The sequence below is a fragment of the Magallana gigas genome, chromosome 8, assembly GCF_963853765.1.
Source record: "Magallana gigas chromosome 8, xbMagGiga1.1, whole genome shotgun sequence".
Lineage (NCBI taxonomy): Eukaryota > Metazoa > Mollusca > Bivalvia > Ostreida > Ostreidae > Magallana > Magallana gigas.
Genome location: NC_088860.1, coordinates 30,466,429 through 30,489,687, shown reverse-complemented (window position 1 = coordinate 30,489,687; position 23,259 = coordinate 30,466,429). Strand labels below are relative to the sequence as shown.

Genomic DNA, 23,259 nt, shown 5'->3' with positions numbered 1-23,259 from the left:
ATTGTACAGTGTATCAGAAATATGGACAACCCTAATCTAGCTGCAGAACTGTAGCTCTCCGGGAAAAAAAATATTGACAGTCCGGTCTGTCAATATTTTCTTCCCGGAGAGCTACAGTTCTGCAGCTAACCCTTATCATAAGCCGTGTCATCTATAATATGGCTGTTAAAGAAATGATATTCTCATTTCTGAAAGAAATACTATGTATTGTTGAAAAATTATTCAGAAAATCTCCAGAGCGCATAATTGTAGTGACGCGTGAGTTGTATTCGACCTCATTATAAGCAGATTAGGAAAACCCACACATTTGATCAAGTCTTTGGAGTTTCCTGAATATATCTTCTATATATATATATATATATAAAGACTATCCGACAAGGAAGACCTAACTCGCACATTAACTTAACAGACGAGATGACTGCCGGCAATGAGATAGTACCATTAGAGGATATTCCCAATGACCAGGATGGCACTGACAACAGGGATGGAATGGCGGGTACAATCGATGACAACAGGGATGGAATGGCGGGTACAATCGATGACAACAGGAATGGAATGGATGAAATCGATATAATTGTCAACCCTGCTGCTAGGCCGACTACCTTGAATGTACGTATTCAATCTGAAAAAAAAAAAATTGAGATTTCCTGAAATGTGTAAAAAAAAACAAAAACAGAAGCTTTTTTTTGGCCAAAATATTTTTATCCGCTCAAAATATTTTAAAGGCTGGAGTTCGTGCGCGAAGAGTTGTTCTCAATAACTAAATATTCTTTCTTTTTAATCAAAGATGCAGAACAATTCGGACGAAGTAGACTTCAGACGTTTTCAAGGTTTCGATGTAAGTCCATTTTTCTATGAATTTTTATATGAATAACTATATTTTCCTTTGCTTAAATAAAATATCACACGAGAAAACGGTTGGCAAAATTTATAGCATGTTTTGTGTACTGGGAACGTATTTTTCGGAGCCCGATATCAATGAAAATTGCTCTTTAAAAGTAAAATGTGGTCAAGAGATGAGAAATTAGTGGCGAAAACGTCAGAGCAGATATACAATTAATAATTTTATTAATAACAAATTTGAAATCTACTAGTTTGTCATTCAAATGTGCAAGAAGAATTCAGAATTCATTTTTTTTTTAAATTCAAAACAAAAAATTGTGTTTTCATACTGCTTCAAAAGCATAAACCGTACTAGCATTGCTTTTCATGATTGTAGGAACCCGATGCCCCAAACAACAACGGGTCTTCAAAAAATGTTTTCACTGACAGACAAAACATCGTTCGAGGACTCTGCGACGCATCACTGATGGCGGCAAACATCTCCCAACTACGCGCGGTATTGGACGGAGACCATGGAAACAAATTCTTCATACCTCTATTGATCATGATCGGGTTGTCGCTTTTCTCGCATATAGTGTTTGGACTTCTTATGATTCAAAGATGGCGAAAAGAAAGAAGAGCCGAATTGGAACACCAAAGGGATGTTGAAAATGCAGCGGGCACGCCGGTGTCTAGGTCAAGTAATCCACGAGGGGTCACGTGTCTTTGTGCGTGGTGTGAGTGTGTTGAGTGGTATGACGAGGTCAGCATGTTTTGTATGTATTTGTTAATTATTTTGAACGTTGCAATCGCAGGACTAGGTTTGACAGACAACAACAAGTAATTTTGGGAAAGCAACAACTTTTATATCACTGTATTATATCATTATATCGTATCATTATGTCACATCAAAATGTTTTTTGCAACATTCTGATTTGTTTTCAATATTGAATACATTTAATCTATTTAGTGAATTGTATAAACCAATTATCGAAAACTTGTACTTGACGAAGACAAATCATCAAGAAGAAAATGTTTGGTAGGCCATGCATCATGTAATGCACGCAAGCGAAAAGAGGACTATGTAATGGAACATTATTTTTATAAAATAGGTTTTTAATCTTTTTTACTTGTGAATTATTGTTTGTCTTTTTTTTGTTGTAAGTTATTGTAAATTATTGTTAAGTTTTCAATAAATACAAATTATAGATAAAACTATAGGTTTTTTTTAACAAGGAAGTTAAAATGGCGAGCTGTAAGTCAAGTGAACACAACTTCTCCTAATTGTCCAATAAGTCAAAAGTGTCAACATCCTGTTTTTCTAAAAAAAACAAAAAACCTTTTCGCCATCATGATCACATCGAGGGTAACTATGTAACTGTATAGAAAATTTTAATGCAACAGTTTAAACGATTGAAATAAGCACTGTACAGAATTAAAAAGCTGTCATTAAAAAAAAAATATTTACATCCACCGAGTATGATTCTCTCTATAGCTCAATAGAAACAGCCAGACTGTATATACACGCCCCGTTTATCGATTGGACGAAACCTTCAGTGACCAAAGAAAAACCACGGACTGCACGAAATAATCATGATGATGTCAGACTCGAATCCCAAAGGGACCATTTGGCTATTTCTTTTATCACGTACTGATGTACACTATCAGTAATTAAGTTTGATTTTAATGTAGGGTCATGCCCTTTTGAAAGGGGAGATAATTTAGAATTATTGAAAATTTCTTGGTATTTTTAAAAAAAAAACTTCTTTTCTATAACAGTTTGTCCAGAAATGCTCAAAATTGCGTGGAAGCTTCATCAGGTAGGTTAGGTTCAAGTTTGTTCAAATCATTGTCCCCAGTGGTAGGGTGAGCCACAATTGGGGGGGGGGGGGTTAATATATATTATATATTGCATAGGAATGTAGAAAAAATCTTAATAAAAAATATTCTTTTCAAAAACATTGAGACAAGAAATGCTTGCATATGTGTAGAAACATCCTTAAATAGTATAGGTTTAAGTTTGTTCAAATCAAGGTTCCGGGGGGGGGGGGGTTACAATGGGGGATGAATTTTTACATTGGAATATATAATAGAGAACATCTTTGAAAATTTTTTTTCTCAAAAACCATTCGGCCAGAAAAGCTCAAAATTGTGTGGAAACACCCTCAGGTAGTGTCCATTCAAGTTTGTTCAAATCATGATCCCCGGGTTATGGTGGGAATACAATTTGGGGGGGGGGGGGGGGAGTGGTTGTTGTTAAATTTTTACATTACATTAATTTTTACATTATATTTAGAAAAATCTTCTGGAAAAGTATTCGGCCGAAATAGAAACTGAAACTTGTGTGAAAGCACTGATTGTGCAGAATGAAGTTTGATCATGATTCTACGCCTGTCCACTTCTCAAAAGATAATAAATATTACCTTTGTTACCAAAATAAAACAACTGGTTGTTGTTGTTTTTTTCATTTGAAACTATTTATGTTTGAACTAATTGAAAAATGCTATATTTAAGGTGCTGTTTAGATACAAAGATTGCTTAAAACCTTAACATAGATCTCGCAACAGTAAACACTTTGGCCTAATATTGCCTGCAAGGATGTAGCCCCCCCCCCCCCCCCCCAAAAAAAAAAAAAAAATTAAAAAAATTAAAAAGATGAATAAACTGGGACTCAGAGATACCATTTAGTATTCCTTAGTGATAACACGATCCATTAATTAGTTCGTTAGATAATTATATATAATCCGTGCGTTATACGACGAGGAAAGCTCTTTCCATTACGCTCCCTTTAAGCAGACGGTCTCCCATAGACATTCACTCAAAAATCACACAGTTGGTTTATTCGAAAAAGCTTGCTAGATATCCAGATTTTAATGCGCTAATTTACTTGCATCTGAAAGTGTATATATGCATTCGCTTTTTTATTTGATCACAATATCATCTGCGTTTTTCATTCACTAGTTTGCCCATTGTACATCGTATCAATACCGGTATTAGCAAACAATCTGTAAAAAAAGTATGTTTAAAATATGGATTAATTATCAAGGGTGCTAGTATTTCAGCTAACATTTTCGTTACAGGCATGTAGCATTCTTTTTGAACGTTGAAGGGGGGCGGGGGGGGGGGGGCAGCCTAATATAAACAAGAGGCAAATAGGCATTTACGGTCACCTGAGTAGCATATAACCCATACACAAACTTGTCGAGGAGTCTCATATATTCATATATTTACATTATCCAGTGTCTTTGTCTGTGATAACACTACGTATCGATTTTGTACTATATAACCCATAATACAAATGAAGCCAAATTGAGGCGCCGGCGGGATTTGCTTATTTATATTTAAAGATTTGATCGTACGATGGCCTAAAATTATATAAATATAAGTAATAAGGAATCATTCTTTGAATATTATGAGGTGATAATTTCGGTCGGGGCGTGATTAAATCTATCATAAAGCCCTTCGGGCTTTATTGGATTTGATCACGCCCCGACCAAAATTATCACCTCATAATACTCAAAGAATGATTCCTTATTCCTTATATAACTGGGTTTCATTCTGGAGTAGAAAAATTATAAATTTGTAATGACGACCATCTCCCTGCCTGAAATCTTTCAAAAGGAACTATGAAACCTATAATTTTGGCGAAAAACTTAAAGACCTGGTCTACAAAATCATGAATTCAGTTTTCCTTTCAGGTGTATGGGTATAAAAAAGATAATTTTTATACATTATGTGCATTAACACCTATACATCCATTTTGGCCCTGTCCTAGAGTCAAAACCCATGTTTCTTTAAATTTAAAATTTTAGTAGAGGACTTCCTGGTAAACATAATTATGAAGTCAGTTTTTCATACAGATGTGTGAGAATAGAGAAGAAGATTTTAAAACATTATATGCATTAACACTATATTGCCATATTGCCCCCTCCATGTCCTGAACCCCTGACCCAGGGGCTATGAATTTCACAATTTTGGTAGAGGAGTTAGTGGACATCATAACCATGTATTCAGTTTTTTGCCCACATGATTGGGAGTAAAGAAGAATTTTTTTAAAGATTTAATACAATTTTACTATATGGCCATATTGGCCCAACCCTAGATCCAGAACCCCTGACACAGGGGTCATGAATTTCACAAAATTGGTAGAGGGCTTCATGGACATCATTATCATGCATTTAGTTTTTAACAAATATATATGGGAGTAGAGAAGAAGATTTTCTAAGATTTAATACATTTTTACTATATGGCCATATTGGCCCCTCCCTAGAGCCAGAACCCCTGACCCTGGGGCCACGAATTTCACAATTTTGGTAGAGGGCTTCATGGACATCATAATCATGCATTCATTATTTAACAAATATATATGGGAGTAGAGAAGAACATTTTCTAAGATTTAATACTTTTTTACTATATGGCCATATTGGCCCCACCCTAGAGCCAGAACCCCTGACCCTGGGGCCACGAATTTCACAATTTTGGTAGAGGGCTTCATGGACATCATAACCATGCAACCAGTTTTTTCCTCACATGTGTGGGAGTAGAGAAGAAAAATTTTGCATATTTGGCCCCACTTGTGGTGCCCGGGGGGTGGTAGATCCACGAATTTGGATTCCTCTTAACAATTGGCCCTCTAGTTTTTAAGAAGAAGTAAAAAATGTAAAATTGTTAACGCACGACGCACGTCGCACGACGACGGACGAAAACGGATATCAATAGGTCACCTGAGTTTACTCAGGTGACCTAAAAACATTATCATAATTTAATTGTTCATATGTAAATTTGAGAGAAATGTTTGTTGAAATATTAACCCTCCTTGTTTAAACGCATTACATAACCTGATTATACTATGTCTACATTCACGATTTTCCTATACTTTAGTCTGTCCCAAGACATTTATGCTACACATTTGGAAGCTTTTTTATAAAGTGGGTTATGTAATTTTTTCTGCAATAATCGCTACCTTCATAACCCGCATGAATCATCAAAGAAAGCATTCTGTTGTTTATATTAACATGATTATGAAAAGTTATTAAAATTCAATAAATTACTGTTACTGTACAGAAGTACGTTAGCTAAAAGAAACAGCCAAATCGTCTCCTGTGAGACTTCAAGTCCGACATCATCACGACTATATCGTGCAGTCCGTGATTTTTCTTAAGTCGCTGTAGGTTTCTACCAATCGATAAACAGGGCGTGTCAATTTCAGTCCTGTCAGTTTCATGTCAGTTTCAGCTGCTGTACATTTCGACTAATGGGGCGTGTAGATTTGAGTCTGGCTGTTTCTATTTAAGGAATGACTCTTGGAGTATTATAAGGTGATAATTTTGGTCGGGGCGTGATTAAATCCAATAAAGCCCGAAGGGCTATGATAGATTTGATCACGCCCCGACCGAAATTATCACCTCATAATATCAAAAGAATCATTCCATATTACTTATATAATTTTAAACCATCGTAGGATTTATACATAAATAAGCAAACCCCGCTAGCGCCTCAATTTGGCGTCATTTGAAGTTCTGGGTTATCGGGCAAAGATACTGGAAAATGTAAATATAGAGCAATGAATTAACCATAAGTTTCCGTAAAAAAACAGAGGAAATAACACTTGGTAGATGTAAATTTTGCCTTATGAATGAAAAAGAGTACTTGACCTAGATGGTGACGTTGATAATAGGGATCCTTGGTTCAGACAAGTGAATGAATCAGTATAGGCACGTCCGTCAAAAACTCTTAAAAGGAGATTTCAGAAAACCACTTTCTTGAAGAGATAGACATTAATTATAAACTTGCATGACTATACTTACACATTTTTTTCTTATATTAGGGGCAATCAGTTCAGAGACGAACGCAGAATAAAATTTGGAACTCAATTGATCATATAGAAGTCACAATTCTACATACGATATTTATTACAATTAATTGATAATTTTAATTATTATTTATGACTATAAATCATATTCTGTGTCAATTCAGATGTATGATTTTCTTTTAATATAGATCTACGCCATTGAAGTAAAAAAAACCAACAAAACAAGGTAAATTTTTATTTCAATAGCTATTTACTGAGAGGCACAACGCGCAGCTATTACATTTCTGACCCTTCATTCTGCGATCAAAACCGCATGTTTTCACGTAATGGACGACATGTGTTTTGGTTGTTGATTGTTTTTTTTTTCATCAAATTTTCAAAATATCCAACTACAAATAATTTAGTTGAGAGGACGGATTTTAATCAATCAATATCACAGAACTCTGCTGAGAAGGAGCTAGGACTCGGTAGTGATGTCTACTAAATCTCCCAGAATCTCCAGGTCACGTGACAGCGGCGTTTTGAGGCTGTCACTGATTCGGAACACTTGAATACACCCCATGGCATCACCGGTGGCGATCAGATTGTTTCTGAAACGAAAATCATTCTTACGGTTTATTGAAACCACAATTTTTACAGGGGTAATAAGTTTTTTAATATACTTCAGCAGTAACCATAGCAACTGCAAGTGCGATTACAATTTTAAGGTGGTATATATATATGGGACATCTCCATGTTGTGACGAATTATTCATCGAAATAAAACAGTAAAATAAAATATAATTTTATAAATACATGTAGTTTCTTTCCCAAAACTGTTTTCTAACAGCGTAGCGCAGTGAATTAGAGGGTTCACTATGGATCGGTCATGAGTTGGAATTCCGCTGAGGCTTTTAGAATGTTTACGTTTCCAAAAATGTTTACAATGTATTTTTGAGTTAACTAAGGTACAATTTGAAAATTTTAAACCGGTGAAAGTATTTTAATCATAACCACCTAAAACAGACTGAAACCACATATACACATGTAAGTACAATCACTGATGAAATAAAAAATTACTTTGTTGTTTTGAAGAAGGTCTGTTTTATTTTGCATGTCTTATATTTAAGTTATGCAAATAGCTGATCCAGTAAAAATGCTGATTTCATGTTCACTGGACCACTAGACCAAAAACTAATTTCGAGACATTTTTATCCCTATTTTGGATAAGTAGTAAATTATACAAGTTGGTGTTCTCGTGACTTTATGCATCTTAAAGATCGGATTTTTTTTTAAAAAAACCTACCCTTTTTCAAGTCTCTCAAAAGAAACGCAACGAATTATTACTTGCTGCAGATCTGCAACTCTATGGTAAAATTCAGGTTGATACGGCATGTCAACCCGAATTTTACTGAAGAGTTGCAGATCTCCAGCTACATTTTTACATACTAAACTAGATGTGTCAGTGAGACACAAATTCTAAACAATCCTAAAAATAGATCATTTTACAACACCATTTCATGGGGTGTAATTTTGCTAAAATCAAATCATCATCAAAAAGTCACTATTAAAAATATCAGCTGTGTTCAAACTATACACAGTTAAGTACAATTTAATAATCAGAAACATAGCTCAGTACCAGAAAAAAAAACTATTTTGAAAATGACTATCTGTTCATCTATTCTAAATTTTATTGGTCGATTGAAAAAGTAGATAGAAAATCTGAATAGATGTCCATCAGTTTGCTGCAGTGTTGCTTCATCATTATCAGATATGAGTGGGTGAATTGGATACATATATGTGACATTAAGGAAGAAAAAATACCAAGATAAATTTAGAAGGATCAAAATCTGGTAACACTTGATACTGCTGTTGTATCAAGAGGATAAACTGTATCTGTATTTCTATTATACACTACTAAAAGAATAAGAAGACAAAGAAATTTGCATAATTTTTACAGATTGTTTATGGAGAAAATAAATTATGTATTGGCATCCTGCCTGTTTTCAATCCATTTCAATGTATCTATACAGATGGTATATTAATTGATAAAATAGTTTTTTAATTATTATAGAATGCGATGCCACTTCAGTAACAGTCTATGAAAGCATTTGTATAAAGTTGGACTGATAATTGTACTCACTGATGTTGGTTGGACTTATAATTGTACTCATTGATGTTGATTGAACAGATAATTCTACTCAGTGATGTTGTTTGAACTGATAATTGAACTCATTGGTGTTGCTTGGACTGATAATTGTACTTGCTAATGTTGGTTGACTGATAATTGTACTTACTGATGTTGGTTGGACTGATAATTGTATTGCTAATGTTGGTTGAACTGATCATTGTACTTACTGATGTTGGTTGAACAGATAATTGAACTCATTGATGTTGGTTGAACTAATAATTGCACCCACTGATGTTGGTTGGACTGATCATTGTAATTACTGATGTTGGTTGGACTGATAATTGTACTTACTGATGTTGGTTGGACTGATAATTGTACTCACTGATGTTGGTTGGACTGATAATTGTACTTGCTATTGTTGGTTGGACTGATAATTGTACTTACTGATGTTGGTTGGACTGATAATTGTACTCACTGATGTTGGTTGAACTGATAATTGTACTCACTGATGTTGGTTGGACAGATAATTTTACTTACTGATGTTGGTTGAACTGATAATTGTACTCACTGATGTTGGTTGGTTGATAATTGTACTTGCTAATGTTGGTTGAACTAATAATTGTACTCACTGATGTTGGTTGGACTGATAATTGTACTTGCTAATGTTGGTTGGTTGATAATTGAACTCACTGATGTTGGTTGGACAGATAATTGTACTTACTGATGTTGGTTGGACTGATAATTGTACTTATTGATGTTGGTTGGACTGATAATTGTATTGCTAATGTTGGTTGGACTGATAATCATACTTACTGATGTTGGTTGAACTGACAGGTGAGGACAGGTGCCCTGGCATTGTTCCCCATCAGTCCCCCAGCCTCCAGCTTATAGACAGGGACCGGCTGGTTCTGGGTCAGGTCGTACAGTAACAACAGGCCGGTGTCGGTGGTGGCAGCAAACAATGCGGGCCGGCTGAAGGACCACTTCGTTGAGTAGATAACCCCCTCACCGGGCTCTAAAGTCATGATGGGTTGTTTCTGAATAAAGTGAATACAGTGAATTCATTCCTGCATAAAATTTTGAAACATCTTTTTTTCCGAACAGTACTCTATATATACTGTGGAATCATTGAATTTCGTGGGGGCCATTTTACGTGGATTGCTTAAATTTTACGGGGGGACATAATTTCGTGTATTTTCGTATACATACAAAAGGAATATGACTTTATAGCCCTAATTTATTAATTCGTGGGGGATGTTAATTCGTGGATGAAAGGTACCCACGAATTCCATGAAAATTGAGCCACCACGAAATCTAATGATTCCACAGTAACTTATGGCACATGCTAATATTAATATTTGAAATAAATCTTCAGGTCCCATAAACTTCTGAATCAATGTAAACTATTGTTTGACAGTAGTTAAAATAGCAATTTTGTCACCAAGTAATCCATATGGTCTATAAATCTAAAGGTCAATTCTAAAACATTGAGAAGGATTTGGAGAATGGAGTCAATTGTGCATTGTAAAAGGGATCAGGTATAGAGATACCTGTAGCATGCTGTACAGTCGTAGTGTTTGATCCATGGAACTAGTCAGGAAAGCGTTCCTGTGAAAGGGAGAGAACTCTGCAGAATACACCGGTCCATAATGGTGGGCATACGTAAAGGTCACTGGGGATTTCAACTGAATGGATGAAATTATATTGCCTACAAAAAATAAGACAACAAAACAATTTATAATATAAATAAGAATTTTTTTTAAATATGAAACTCTGCTCAGCAAATACCATCTTGATATTTCTTGAAAATTTGCCAAGCCTTTTTTGAGATCAAGTTATTTGCATCAAACTTTTTAAATATTTTACTTCCAGGAAAACCACCTATTTTTTGCAAGCAAGAAATTTGTAGGAAACTTGTGAGATCTTCCTTATTCCCAATATTTCTTGCTGTGAATGAGTCATCTCATATAGCTTGTACATGTATTTATATATTTATGCTCAGTCATAAAAATTAGTCCTCACAGACCAATTCATCACAAGTAAATTGCAGAGTATAGTCATCATGAAATAAATTTGGTTCACTGTAAACTAACTTTTATTCACTTTGACTTTACATTGCTTTACTTGAGCCTCTCTAGTCATGGTTTAAGGTGCTTTACTGTATTAAAATTCCTTATTCTATGCGAGTACTTAATTCCGCTGTTTTGTATCAAATAGCGAGAATGTAAAATCGTGATCAGCAATTTTTTGTTATAGTTTTCTATAGTTCAAAACTGTGTTAAAAATAAAAGCGAGATTTTTAAATTCACAAGGATTACCTCTCGCAATTTTACGCAGAAATCAATTCCTCGCATTTAATTAGGAATCTACAGTATTGAATAAACTTTGCAGAACCTCCTCCTCTTCCTTTTTTCAATAAATCATTTACCTAATGCCGTGATGAGAGAGGCTCAATAAATTCCTTGTAGACACTAAGTCAACAGGAATAATGCAGATACATTTAAACAATTCATCAAAAGAGTTGCATGTTAACGATCTCCGATCCTCAGCAACGTACGATAACTCTAAATTATCTGGAATTTTTTTTATTCATACCATAAAACTGCCTTTTATATAGACAAATTTAATAAGTCTTGTAGTGTTAATATTACCCACAGCTATTCAACGTACTGCTTGGCCTAGTAGCTCCACGGAGACCTACCACATAATGGTAATGGGGTTCAAGCCACAGATGCACCCATACAACCTTTTTTTCTAATTTGATCTCAACCTGTATATTTATTCCATTACATCCATTGTGGCCAAAATTGCAATAACTTCGCAAAATTCATATTTACCATAACAAATTTTTATTTTTATTTTATTTTATTTATAAAGTTTGAAGGATAAATAACATTGTTATGATGAAAAAAATACTTTGAGGCTGAGAATCAGAAAATCTTAAGTGAAATGAAATGCATAACAAAAAACCCAATATAGAAAACTATGCTGAAATACAAACTTCATTCCTTATTCCTACATACTGTGGTTTCATCAATATTCAATGAATACCAATTTTTTGTAGATTTCGTTATTAAATTGATCCACGAAATTAAGTGTTCATTGAAGTGCAATTTCTATTGAAACTTTGTATTGATAGGGTCATTGGCCACGAAATTACATATCCTTGAAACTGTGACTTTTACTTTATCCACAAAAAATGATGCCCTTGAATATTAATGAAACCACAGTATACATGTATATGTGCATTTCCCCTTTTCCTAAACTAATTAATCAAATGAAAATTGTTGATCAAATGAATGAAAAGATGGCTTAAGAGTCAGAGGTTAGATGGAACATGGAACAAAAGCAGAGCTTCATACATGTACTTAGGCACAATGTATGTTAGATTTGCACAACCATAGTTAATTGGACGCATCTGAAGTCAAGCTGTGACCTCTACATGTAAAAGCAAAATACTTTCCATCACCAGAAATACATACACCAACACTATTAAAATTTGTTACAGCTAAGTCCTATAGGGATCTGTCAATATACTATTCTGAATCCATAATTCATTATAGTTATAACGAGTTAACAAAATGTACATTTAGATGATGAATTTGCATCATAACCGAGAACCTAAATATTAATTTAGGCATTTAATTATAAACCGTGCCCTAAAGGCAGAAATTTTTGTAATGTAAATTCCTAAATAGATACATGTATGTACATGTACAACGTTTTTTGTCTACCTTACACCTATTTTCCTATTAATTAGTGAAGCCTTGGTTAAAAAATTCATTTTATAAAATAAAAATTTTGCTGTTCTTATGACCTCAAAAAAGTCACATAATTTTAATCACTATAACTATAAATTTTGTTAAACCATAGGCTTTTTTTTTTTAAATCATTTATTTTCATTTGTCATTGCTGGTTTGTTTATTTCTAAAAATAAAATGGTTTTTCCCTGAAAAAAGTGTTATTTATTTTAGTTATTGTACAGTTTTGGTCATTTGCATAAGGACCGCCCTTTAAAAAAGCGTTCTAAAATTTAGTTATTGTACAGTTTTGGTCATTTGCATAAGGACCACCCTTTAAAAAGTATTCTGTAATTTAGTTATTGTACAGACAACATTAAAGGAAAACATCGCTGGTCATGTCACATTACAATATGTGAGAAAATTCTGTATATTTTTAATAAAGAAAAGTGCCTGAAACTTTAAAATAAAAAGGGATGATGAATCAAGTTCTTCAGATAAATTTACAATATTATATAAACATGTACACACAAATTACTTAAGTTATCATAAACACCAATATAGTACACAAATATATGCTGAAAGTCTTTGTAACATACATATAAGGAAGCAAGATTAAAATGATTTATAAGTGCATGTTTCAGTGTTGGATCTAATGCAGATATTTGAAATTTTTTATCTAGTACTTAGTCAACTCATATTCAACAATTTTCTTGATTTTTTCTATTATTTCAAAACAGTTTTCTTTTCCTAAAAAGAAGCTATCTATTTCCCCCACCCACCTAATTTTTTCTTAATCTAAACTCATTTTTTTTTTTAGAATTTAAACTTGCTTCTTTAATGAGGTATGTACAAATGTTCTAATTCTAACAACAGGTACAGGTACAGTATTATTTACATCAAAGCAGTTCTCTCATTATCAAATATACATCTATACACTACAATACAATCACTCATATGAATAATATGGCACATGCACGGATCTGGGTGGGGGAGGGAGGTCCGAATCCCCCACTGGAAAATTCATTCTTAAATTTACATAGTAAAATTACTAAAAAGATACCTCACACTCACCCCCCCCCCCATCCCCCCTTTGCAAAATTAGATATCACTTGGACCCCCCACCTCCACCCCTTTGGAGAAAACAATTTCTGGATCCGCGCATGTTGTGATACATTCTAAGTTAAATACATGTTGGTGTGAACATTGCATCCTTACCATCCCTGATTCTATATGTTTCACCGCCATCTAAACATTATATAGACACCTCTCTTCAGAAAGGGTTAATGGTTTCTCTACTCTAAGATTATCGGCAACTTAAAATTTTCTTCATTCAAACACTTTTGATTTGATCTTTTATAAAAGTGTGTGTAGATTAATTCAAAGCATATCAAAAGAAAGGTAATCTATATTGTACATGCGCAATTAAAGAATGAGAGATAAAAGGGAAAAAAGAGAAGTAGAGAGAGAGAGAGAGAGACCCAGAAACAGAACCCAAAGAGAAAGAACTCAAAAAGAAATAGAAAAGGAAGAAAAAGGGTAAAAGTGAAAGAAAAAGCTGTCCACTCTTTATACCTGCAGGTTGCTCCCCGTTTGCTGACATGGAACATTTAAACACCGCCCCCGGCTCTGAACCAATGATAAAACTGTCCTTGTTTTCGTTGTTGTACGATATACAAGTGACACCCACTTCCTTGTCTCCTCGCATGGTTCGAGATTTACGTAACTGTGTGGGGAGGTTCATGTTCATCAGAACAAATCTGGCAAAAAAATTAATTCATGTGATTTCTGTTGACGATCATAAAATTCAGCAGCAATTCTGCTGAAGCAGAAATATTCGTTGAGGATTTAGTTTCATTATTTTCGTTGGCAATAAAAATCAACGAAATTAAATCCATGACGAATTTTTAACCTAAGTATTAATGAATACAAAGAGATTATGATATGAGGAAATTGAATGCCAACAGAATTTTATTTGGTTAAAAAACAACAAATTTTCGACACAACGAAAATATGTGCTTCTACAGTATAGTTATGTTTTGAGATAATTTAGGTATCTATTAGAGGTCTGAAAGAAAATGTAGGAAAAACTCATACCCATCATGTAGTTCTATTTGTTTGGTCTTTCTGTCCATTTTCCACACAAGCATTTTACCATCACTGCTAACACTGACAAGCTGAAACCACAAGCATCCATTGTTTATGAAGTTGGATCGAATCAAATGTAATTTTTTCAGGGAGTTCAGAATTCCATCTGAATTCAAGAAGAAAATGGGTGAATTTTTAAGCAATTTTGAAAAAAAAAATACTCTGCCTCTGTATCAATCTTACCAAATATTTGTTCTTTTTGACAGATGATGTGTCTGGTACCCATATAACCTTAGAAACTGGTTCCCGGTGCGAGTCGTCTCCAATACCAGATGATGTTAACACCATGTCATCTTCTCGACTTAAATCCCACACAATTACCACACCTGAAAAAAATATTGAAGGTGTGATATCATAAAGACTCATTGAATAAAAAAGCTTGGAATATTTTGATAAGATTATCAATTCTTATCAAGGCAAAACCTGGTACAATTTAAGTTTTAAATTTAGAAAGAGGTGTTGCTGTAAAAACATGCTACAGTATTATTTATATACATTTAAAATTAGAGAATTTTCCAAATTTCAGTTGATTTTTATATATTAAGCATAATTCACACAATTTTTTTCTGACATGAAGATTTCAGATATCTACAATGTGACAGATGTCCATCCCTCACCATTGTAGGTGCCCCCGGCAATGAGGGCGGGGTTAGAGGGGTGGAAGGCGGTACACATCAGACAACTCGACACCTCCAGCACTGTGTCTGGCTTGTTTTCGTCCAGGTTTCGGCGCTCTAAATTCCAAGTACACAATGACGTCTTGTGGGTACACCAGTCCTCATGGTCAAACCGTCCATAGCTCGGTTAGGTAAGGAAAGCAATGCTGAATACAGAATAACAACAACACGCTATTTTTTTTACTAAGATGGAAATGAATATAGCAAAGTCAAACCAAAAAGGCAGACTCCTCAAGAATATAGAAATTATGAAACCATCTTTCTTTTAGATCCAATGTAACAAAACACACTGTATTCAAAGAAATGTTTGCCCTACTTGCCCTAATTAAGAGTGGGTAAATCAAAATGGGGATACTTGAAAACTAAAAGCTTCTTCTCCTAAACCACAACTGTGTTAGGATACTGTAGAAGTACTTTTGTCCACGTGGTATTTATTTACGCTATGAACACGGGCACAAATTTTCCGCGGAATTTTTTCCCAGTGTACTTAAAGTGCATTTTTGAATTGCATTACATGAATAAGGATACTAGTAATCGGAAGTTACTACATTATAGAACACTTGCATATGCGTGTACCCAATGTATATCGTTTTTATCTATGCAATCTGTCAAACAAATTGCATAGATAATTCACATAATTTATAATTTAATCTCCTAAAGATTTGAATTTTCTGTAAATTTACTTACATGAAATTTAAACCTCTCCAAGCTTGAGATAACGGCACGTGTCAGACGACAAATAGCCCCAAGCGGGTCTGTCTTTCAATGACCCAATTAACTATACGCCAAGACCCGTGTTTTTACTGCAATTTTTAGATCCCTTTGTGCTCTGATTTTTAATTGATTAAACTGATCAACTCATAATTTAAAGGACATGAGAACCCATAAATTGACAGTTAATAAAGATTAAATCATTAATGGTGTTTCAGACGATTTTAGCCAGCGTCGTAACATCTTGATGGCTAACTAATGACTACCGACCAGTGCACAACCAATAATTACTGTTCACTGTGAACAGTTCTTACAATTTAAGTCCAAAGTTTGACAAATTCTAGGTAATGAAAATCGCTCAGAACTTTATTTAATAATAGTTATTCAAATGATTTTTTTTTCGTTCAAAGAATCCGCGTAAATTTTTACCCGCGGATTAAATTGATATTGTGATTCCGCAGAATTATGATCCCGTGGAAAAAAATATGTCTACAGTATATTCAAAATGGGGAAAATTTTTATAACCCTGTGTACAGTAGATATCAGGGATGGGGTAATTGAAAAAAGTATTTGTAATTGAGTGTAATTAATTACATTTTTCAAAGTAATTGAAAGTAATTGGTAATTGAGTCTGTCTTCAATTACAAGTAATTGAATGTATTTAAATACATTCCAAAAATATTGTGTATTTACAATTACTTTTCAATTACATCTCAATTACTTTTCTCCAAGTTTAAGATATAATAAAGGTGTCTTATAATGATAAATAGATTTTATACATGTTTGGCATGGACTTTTGTTTATACAATAATTAAATGTCCCATAATGTTTCATACATGTATGTTTTTACAGTATGACACACTGCCCAGAGCAATAGGTAAAGATCTAATTTTGTGGAGGTGTGAACTCCTCCAATACCCAAGAACCCCAATTGATTTTAGACTGAACTGATTTTAGACTCAAGGGAATCAAAATTTCTCATTCTTGTGAATTATAGCAATTATTATTTATATACTGATATGCTGTACTGCCAAAAATTGTACTTTCACAATAAACATAGTTTTAATATGTGAATAAAAATAAATTCACTATAGAGAAAATATTATTCAGAACAAAAAATGAACTCAATGGTACTTAATGAATTTAATGTTAGAGAAAATTTTCAAGAAATCTGATCTGAACCGAACTATACAACCTTTAAGAAAATAACCGCACATAAAGCCCTGTATATCTTAATGTTGTTAATATATGTATATGTTCTCAAGATTTAAAAAAATAAAAGTAAAGTAATTGAAATGTAATTAATTACATTTATCAAAGTAATTGAGAGTAATTAATTACATTTTAAAAAATCAATGTAATTGTAATTGCAAGTAATTGATAAAATTGTCAATGTATTTGAAAGTAATTAATTACTTTTCAAAGTAATTGACCCCAACTCTGGTAGATATCAAATAACATTGTTGACAATCTGAATTGGAATTTTGAACATCTTTTAGCTGCCTTACAGAAAAGTTGAATGTTCTCAAAACATACTCCAGAACAACTAAATAAATGTATTTTTAAAATAGACAATAAATGTCATTTGATATACTGTGTTAATGACTCAAAGGATACGAAGCTGCAATGACTGCTCCAGTTGAGTTCCAAGACAGTCCAGTAATCTGAAACTAAACAAAAGGAGGCAATCTTTTATTGTCAAGATTTTTTCAAATTAAAACAAGATCAAAATATATACAGACTCTCATCCTTATCCCATTATAAAATCTGCGTTGTTAACACTGCCTTTTTAATAATATCCTAATTAATACATGCACGTGTCCCTTACCTGTCCATCATGAGCAGCATTTGTGAGTTTGTGGATAGAAGACATTGTGGAGGAACCCTCGTCCCAGGTCACCTCGTAATCTAGCAGACAGTTTTAAAATTGTATGTATGTAAAGCAGACAGTTTTAAAATTGTATGTATGTAAATTCAGTAAGCAATTCAGATAATTATTGTGTTAAATTAGGAAGAAGAGCCCAACATACCGTCAAAAGCATGACTCTTGACGTTCATTTCTAGCTGTTTATGCATGGCTGGCTCAACTCTCCGTAAAAACTCGAAAAGGTGTCCAGAGTTGTCGTCTGCAAAGCCTGAGAACTTATCACTGTCATCTTCTGTTTGAGTCTTGAAAAAACAGAAATTGTAAGATCGATCATTAATCTGTAATTTGTAAAAACTTGAATACTGGTATAATGTATATTTTGTTTTAGTTGCTTCGAATACAAAACAAGCATGCAGTACAAAAGACACATTCAATCACATAAATGAATGATTATCATCAACTAATCGATGTAGACTTGTTGTAACACAAAAAATATGCTTATTTCATGTAATGTACTGGCGTTTTTTTCAAAAACTTATTTTTTTACTTATTATGGTAACAATTTGTTCTTTTCTTCCTTTTATTTAATGCTTTTCAGTTAGCTTCCTTATATATGATAATGTAACCATCCAAAAATCAGTTCATTTTGTCAGTAAGACGAAAAAAAAAAATCAGTCAACAAAATATCAGAGAGTGTTTCATTTTCTCCTTTGAATTACATAAATGTTAATATAATGGTATGTTTTGTCGCTATGCCCCAGAAACGTACTAACAGACAGACACAAGTGATATAAGATGACAGTCAGGGATGGGGTAACTGAAAAAAGTATTAGTAATTGAGTGTAATTAATTACATTTTTCAAAGTAATTAAAAGTAATTTGCAATTGAGTCTGTCTTCAATTACAAGTAATTGAATGTATTTAAATACATTCCAAAAATATTGTGTATTTTCAATTACTTTTCAATTACATCTCAATTACTTTTTTTCCAAGTTTAAAATATAAAAAAGGTGTCCTAAAATGATAAATAGATTTTATACATGTTTTGCATGGACTTTTGTTTATACAATAATTAAATGTCCCATAATGTTTCATATGTTTATACAGCATAACACACTGCCCAGGGCAATAGGTAAAGATCTAATTTTGTGGAGGTGTGAACTCCTCTAATGCCCAAGAACCCCCATTGATTTTAGAACAGAGTCAAAATATCTCATTCTTGTGAATTATAGCAATTATAATATTATCTATATACTGATATGCTGTACTGCCAAAAGTTGTACTTTCTGAATAAACACAGTTTTGATATGTGAATAAAAGTTAATTCACTATAGAGAAAATATTATTCAGAACCAAAAATGAACTCAACGGTACTTAATAAATTTAATGTTAAAGAAAATTTTTCTAGAAATTTTCAAGAAATCTGATCTGAACTGAACTATACAACCTTTAAAAACATAACCGTACATAAAGCTCTGTATATCTAAATGCTGTTAATATATGTATATGTTCTCAAGACTTTAAAAAATTAAACTAAAGTATTTGAAATGTAATTAATTACATTTATCAAAGTAATTGAGAGTAATTAATTACATTTTAAAAAATCAATGTAATTGTAATTGCAAGTAATTGATAAAATTGCCAATGTATTTGAAAGTAATTATAATTACTTTTTAAAGTAATTGACCCCAACTCTGATGACAGTGATGATTCATATCTTTCATATCATTTTGATACATTAAATTGCCATTTAGTGTTCTCTTATTTTAATAGTATAACTGAGTTATTGACATCCTAAACTCCCCAAGATTTAATACACATGATATTTATAGACACAAAATGTAGATCATTTTCATTTTAACTGTTTAAGTAATGTATATCTTAAAAGTTTGCCGTCACAAAAACCAGATGATAAAGAGGGGGTGTATTTTACCTTCACAGATTTGTATTTAACTGACTGACATGCAACTTCTTCCACAACCAGCTCAGAAGTTTGACATCCACTGCTAGCAAGGGATCTACATGTGGGTACAGAAAACGAAGAAATAAATTAGAAAAACTTCGAAATTTTGAAACACAAAGGTATTTTCATAATAACCAATTCCTTAAATCACTATTAATTATTCAGTTTTACCTTTCTTTCTTCCAATTAGATTTAAACGTTACGGATTCTAGTGTTATGTCGGCAAACATCTTGTTGTTTACGTTAGGAATGTTGTTAGTGATTTCAGTAATCTCGATCCCGAACACAAATACCCTTACCATAGAGATAGACATTTATCATGCTTATGTCTCTTTTCTGATTTACATGTTATTTTTATATTATTATGAAATAGATTGACGTATGGAGACGGTTGGATGGGCTGTAATATACATTACATTTTTTAGCGCGGACTACATGTACTTGATATCCTACATGCATATGTGCCCCCTCCCCCGCACAGGCAAGTTTACACCAAATAATGATGATAGAACCATTTTAATTAACAAAACCTTGGACTGTAACTATCTTTTTTCTTGCGTCAAAACAAGTTAAATTTGACGCTGGTTTCTGGTGAAATATACACAGATTGCGTAATCTTAGCTCAAAAGCAAAACTGACAAATCTTGTTCGGATTTCGAAGAGCCATAGCTGAGTGGCCAGCAATGAAATAGACAGGCCTACGTCACAATGCTCTGTGGCAAACCTACCCAAATTCCAAGCTCCTGTTAAAATGGTTCTAATGTTAATGTACTACAGGATGGACTTGCAAGAAACAAGATAAACGTGCTTTCTCGGCCTAGATAGGATACAAGCTCCTGAAAATAAATATACTCTTTTATACAAACTGTAAATATTCAATACAAAGTTAAGCTGTCTTACGAAAATTATTAACCTTATCTGCCAGTAGTGAAATTAATACTATCTTTGCATTTTGATTTGTAAAGGATAAAAAATTAATCTCACATGAATAAAAAATGAAAAGATCGGTACGTATTGCAGAAGTAAATGAATATATGTAACTGTTTAATATCATTATATTTTATACTATGGGGAATTATGATATTTCCTGAAAATGTCATTGTCGTTGTTTAGAATGTTGTCATGCATAAAATCAGTTTGTGAATGACGCCCCTGTATGTAGAGTTAAATATTTGGGGATTTTTTTTTCCCGTATCGTGTGCCCTGTTTTGATGTTAACTGATGAGATAGGTAACAATTAAATAACATTTTATCCGAATATTTTGCAATGAAAAAAATTTATAGACTTTCCCGTCCGTAGTGGTATATAGTGCAGAAAATGTTCGGTTTGATAATATGAAGAGCTCTTGCGCTTTGATACTTAAAAATATGACGGTTGAATAAAAGGTTCCCTCCCTTGTCACAGAATCAACCTAGCTGAACATGTTAAGCGTATGGTACATGCATCATGAAGACAGTGATGGATTCAGGGGGAGGGGGGGGGGACCCGTCGTGCGACATTATATAAATAGTGCCTGTTTGGGAGGGTAACAGTTGAAATTGACACCCCGAGAAAACCATTGTCAACCGACGCGAAGCGGAGGTTGACAATGGTTTTCGAGGGGTGTCAATTTCAACTGTTATCCTCCCAAACAGGCACTATTTATTTTGTTATACTGAATGTCTTTTTTAAAATTTTTAAGAAAATTTTACTGCTTTTATATAGGAATAACGTGAATTCTACAGCGAACCGTACGCGCATAATTTTCGCGCATGTAACATTTTTTAATGTTACCCGTTGCCAAGTGCGTTGCTAACGCTGAGGGTAATAGTAAATATTATTAACTGCGTCTTAACCAATCAGATTTCAGTATTTAACATGAAAGTATAACAACATAAAATTGTCAAATTATAGTTAAATCAAACTCCTTGTGTACAATCAATATTGTGGGTCTTCATTTTTCTACATTAGACTGATTTCAATGGTGTATATTATGAGCAAAATCCGAACGTGTGTTTAATGGTGTAGCGTACAAAAAAAAAAAAAACCCACTTTAGTTGCGCTCTTTTAAATGTGACCAGTCACCCACCTTTAAGTCATTGGTTATACTAGTTAGTGTTTTAACGACTGTTTATTATAGTCATCTTTTTTAAATTTCATTTAAATCGCCCGACTGAACCTGATTTTTTTTAAAACTGATTAATTTACAGTCATTCGTAGGAAAATTTCTAATATTTCTGCAAGACGAGAGGTTTTGATAGGATGACTGTAATTCTCAAATTTACAAACCTTGGAAAAAAATTGAGAATAACTTTATTACTTTTAAGTATAATCACAAGTACAAAAGTCAGAATTTCAGGACTTCATTTTTACCCTACAAAATCTCTAGAATTTATTAGCTTTCGTGGGCATATATCTACAAACTTTAAAAATTTGTAATTTTATTATTTTTAATTATAATCAGGGACAAAAACATAACAAAAGTCTTATTTTGAAAACTTCATTTTCACTTTACAAAATCTTTAGAATCCAGGAGCTTCGCCCCATGGACCGCGCAAGAGCTTAGCCCCCGACTTCAAGGCTTCAAGGCGGCCCCTGGACCCCCTGCCTAAAACTCGCGTCCCTCTTACTTTGAATCCTGGATCCGGCCCTGGAAGCTTAACAGTTTGGAACTGATTTGTGCCTTCTACAAGATAAGATTGATTCGTGAATTGAATTCAAAAAGAGTTTAAGTTATCCAGGCATTACCAAAGTTATTACATGTTTGCCTAGCTGGTTTACAATGCAAAAATGTCTATAAATATAAAAATTTGCTTTGAAAATGTTAACCTTTAACACATAAGATAAAGGGTTTTTTCTCCCCAAAATTTGATACAGACAAAAAAATCTTGAACATGAATGAGAGAGAGAGAGAGAGAGAGAGAGAGAGAGAAAGAGAGAGAGAGAAAAGAGAGAGAGAGAGAGAGAGAGATGTTATTAAGTAGTAGAATGGATAACGACATTTTATTGACCAGTATAATCTACATTTAATCTACCATTAAGACTGGCTTTCAATGAAGGCAATTAACATGTGCTTCCGGGTGTTTTCATCCAATTAAATGCTCGTTTTTTAATCCTTAATTTATAAAGGACTTATCAGCTGCAGCTGCGTTGAAAAAGTAGAAACAAATTTTAAAAAACACACACTTGCTATCGTTCAAATATAATTTGCTCGGTTTGATAAAAATGATGCAATTTGAAAAAGTTTCTGAAGTGTTTTGAACATTCGTTAAAACAAATATTGAATCAAACTCTCGTTAATTCATGATCAACTTCCTTAATAGACATGTAACTTTGTTTTTTAAAGCGAGAGAGAGAGAGAGAGAGAGAGAGAGAGAGAGAGAGAGAGAGAGAGAGAGAGAGAGAGAGAGAGAGAGAGAGACCTTCTTCA

At 33.4% G+C, this 23,259-nt stretch overlaps 2 protein-coding genes across 2 annotated transcripts in view; one reads left to right on the top strand and one right to left on the bottom strand.

Moving 5' to 3' along the window:
- Positions 1-358: 358 nt before the first annotated feature.
- Positions 359-2,037, top strand: LOC136269604 (ninjurin-A-like). The gene is made up of 3 exons (XM_066069499.1): positions 359-609; positions 788-838; positions 1,220-2,037. Exons 1-3 carry the CDS (start codon positions 415-417, stop codon positions 1,664-1,666), a joined length of 693 nt encoding a protein of 230 aa, XP_065925571.1. The 5' UTR covers positions 359-414; the 3' UTR covers positions 1,667-2,037.
- A 4,818-nt stretch (positions 2,038-6,855) lies between these two features.
- Positions 6,856-23,259, bottom strand: part of LOC105328508 (cytoplasmic dynein 2 intermediate chain 2) — a 25,457-nt gene continuing 9,053 nt past the window's right edge. Inside the window, exons 2-14 of the mRNA XM_066069498.1 lie at positions 22,460-22,515; positions 20,021-20,143; positions 19,820-19,904; positions 18,050-18,188; positions 17,848-17,927; positions 17,637-17,689; positions 15,249-15,430; positions 14,815-14,957; positions 14,581-14,660; positions 14,059-14,243; positions 10,294-10,451; positions 9,557-9,780; positions 6,856-7,224 (exon numbers count right to left, since the gene is read on the bottom strand). Coding sequence (XP_065925570.1) covers positions 7,092-7,224; positions 9,557-9,780; positions 10,294-10,451; positions 14,059-14,243; positions 14,581-14,660; positions 14,815-14,957; positions 15,249-15,430; positions 17,637-17,689; positions 17,848-17,927; positions 18,050-18,188; positions 19,820-19,904; positions 20,021-20,143; positions 22,460-22,515 — 1,641 coding nt within the window. The 3' untranslated portion in view covers positions 6,856-7,091. The remainder of the gene's footprint in view (positions 7,225-9,556; positions 9,781-10,293; positions 10,452-14,058; positions 14,244-14,580; positions 14,661-14,814; positions 14,958-15,248; positions 15,431-17,636; positions 17,690-17,847; positions 17,928-18,049; positions 18,189-19,819; positions 19,905-20,020; positions 20,144-22,459; positions 22,516-23,259) is intronic.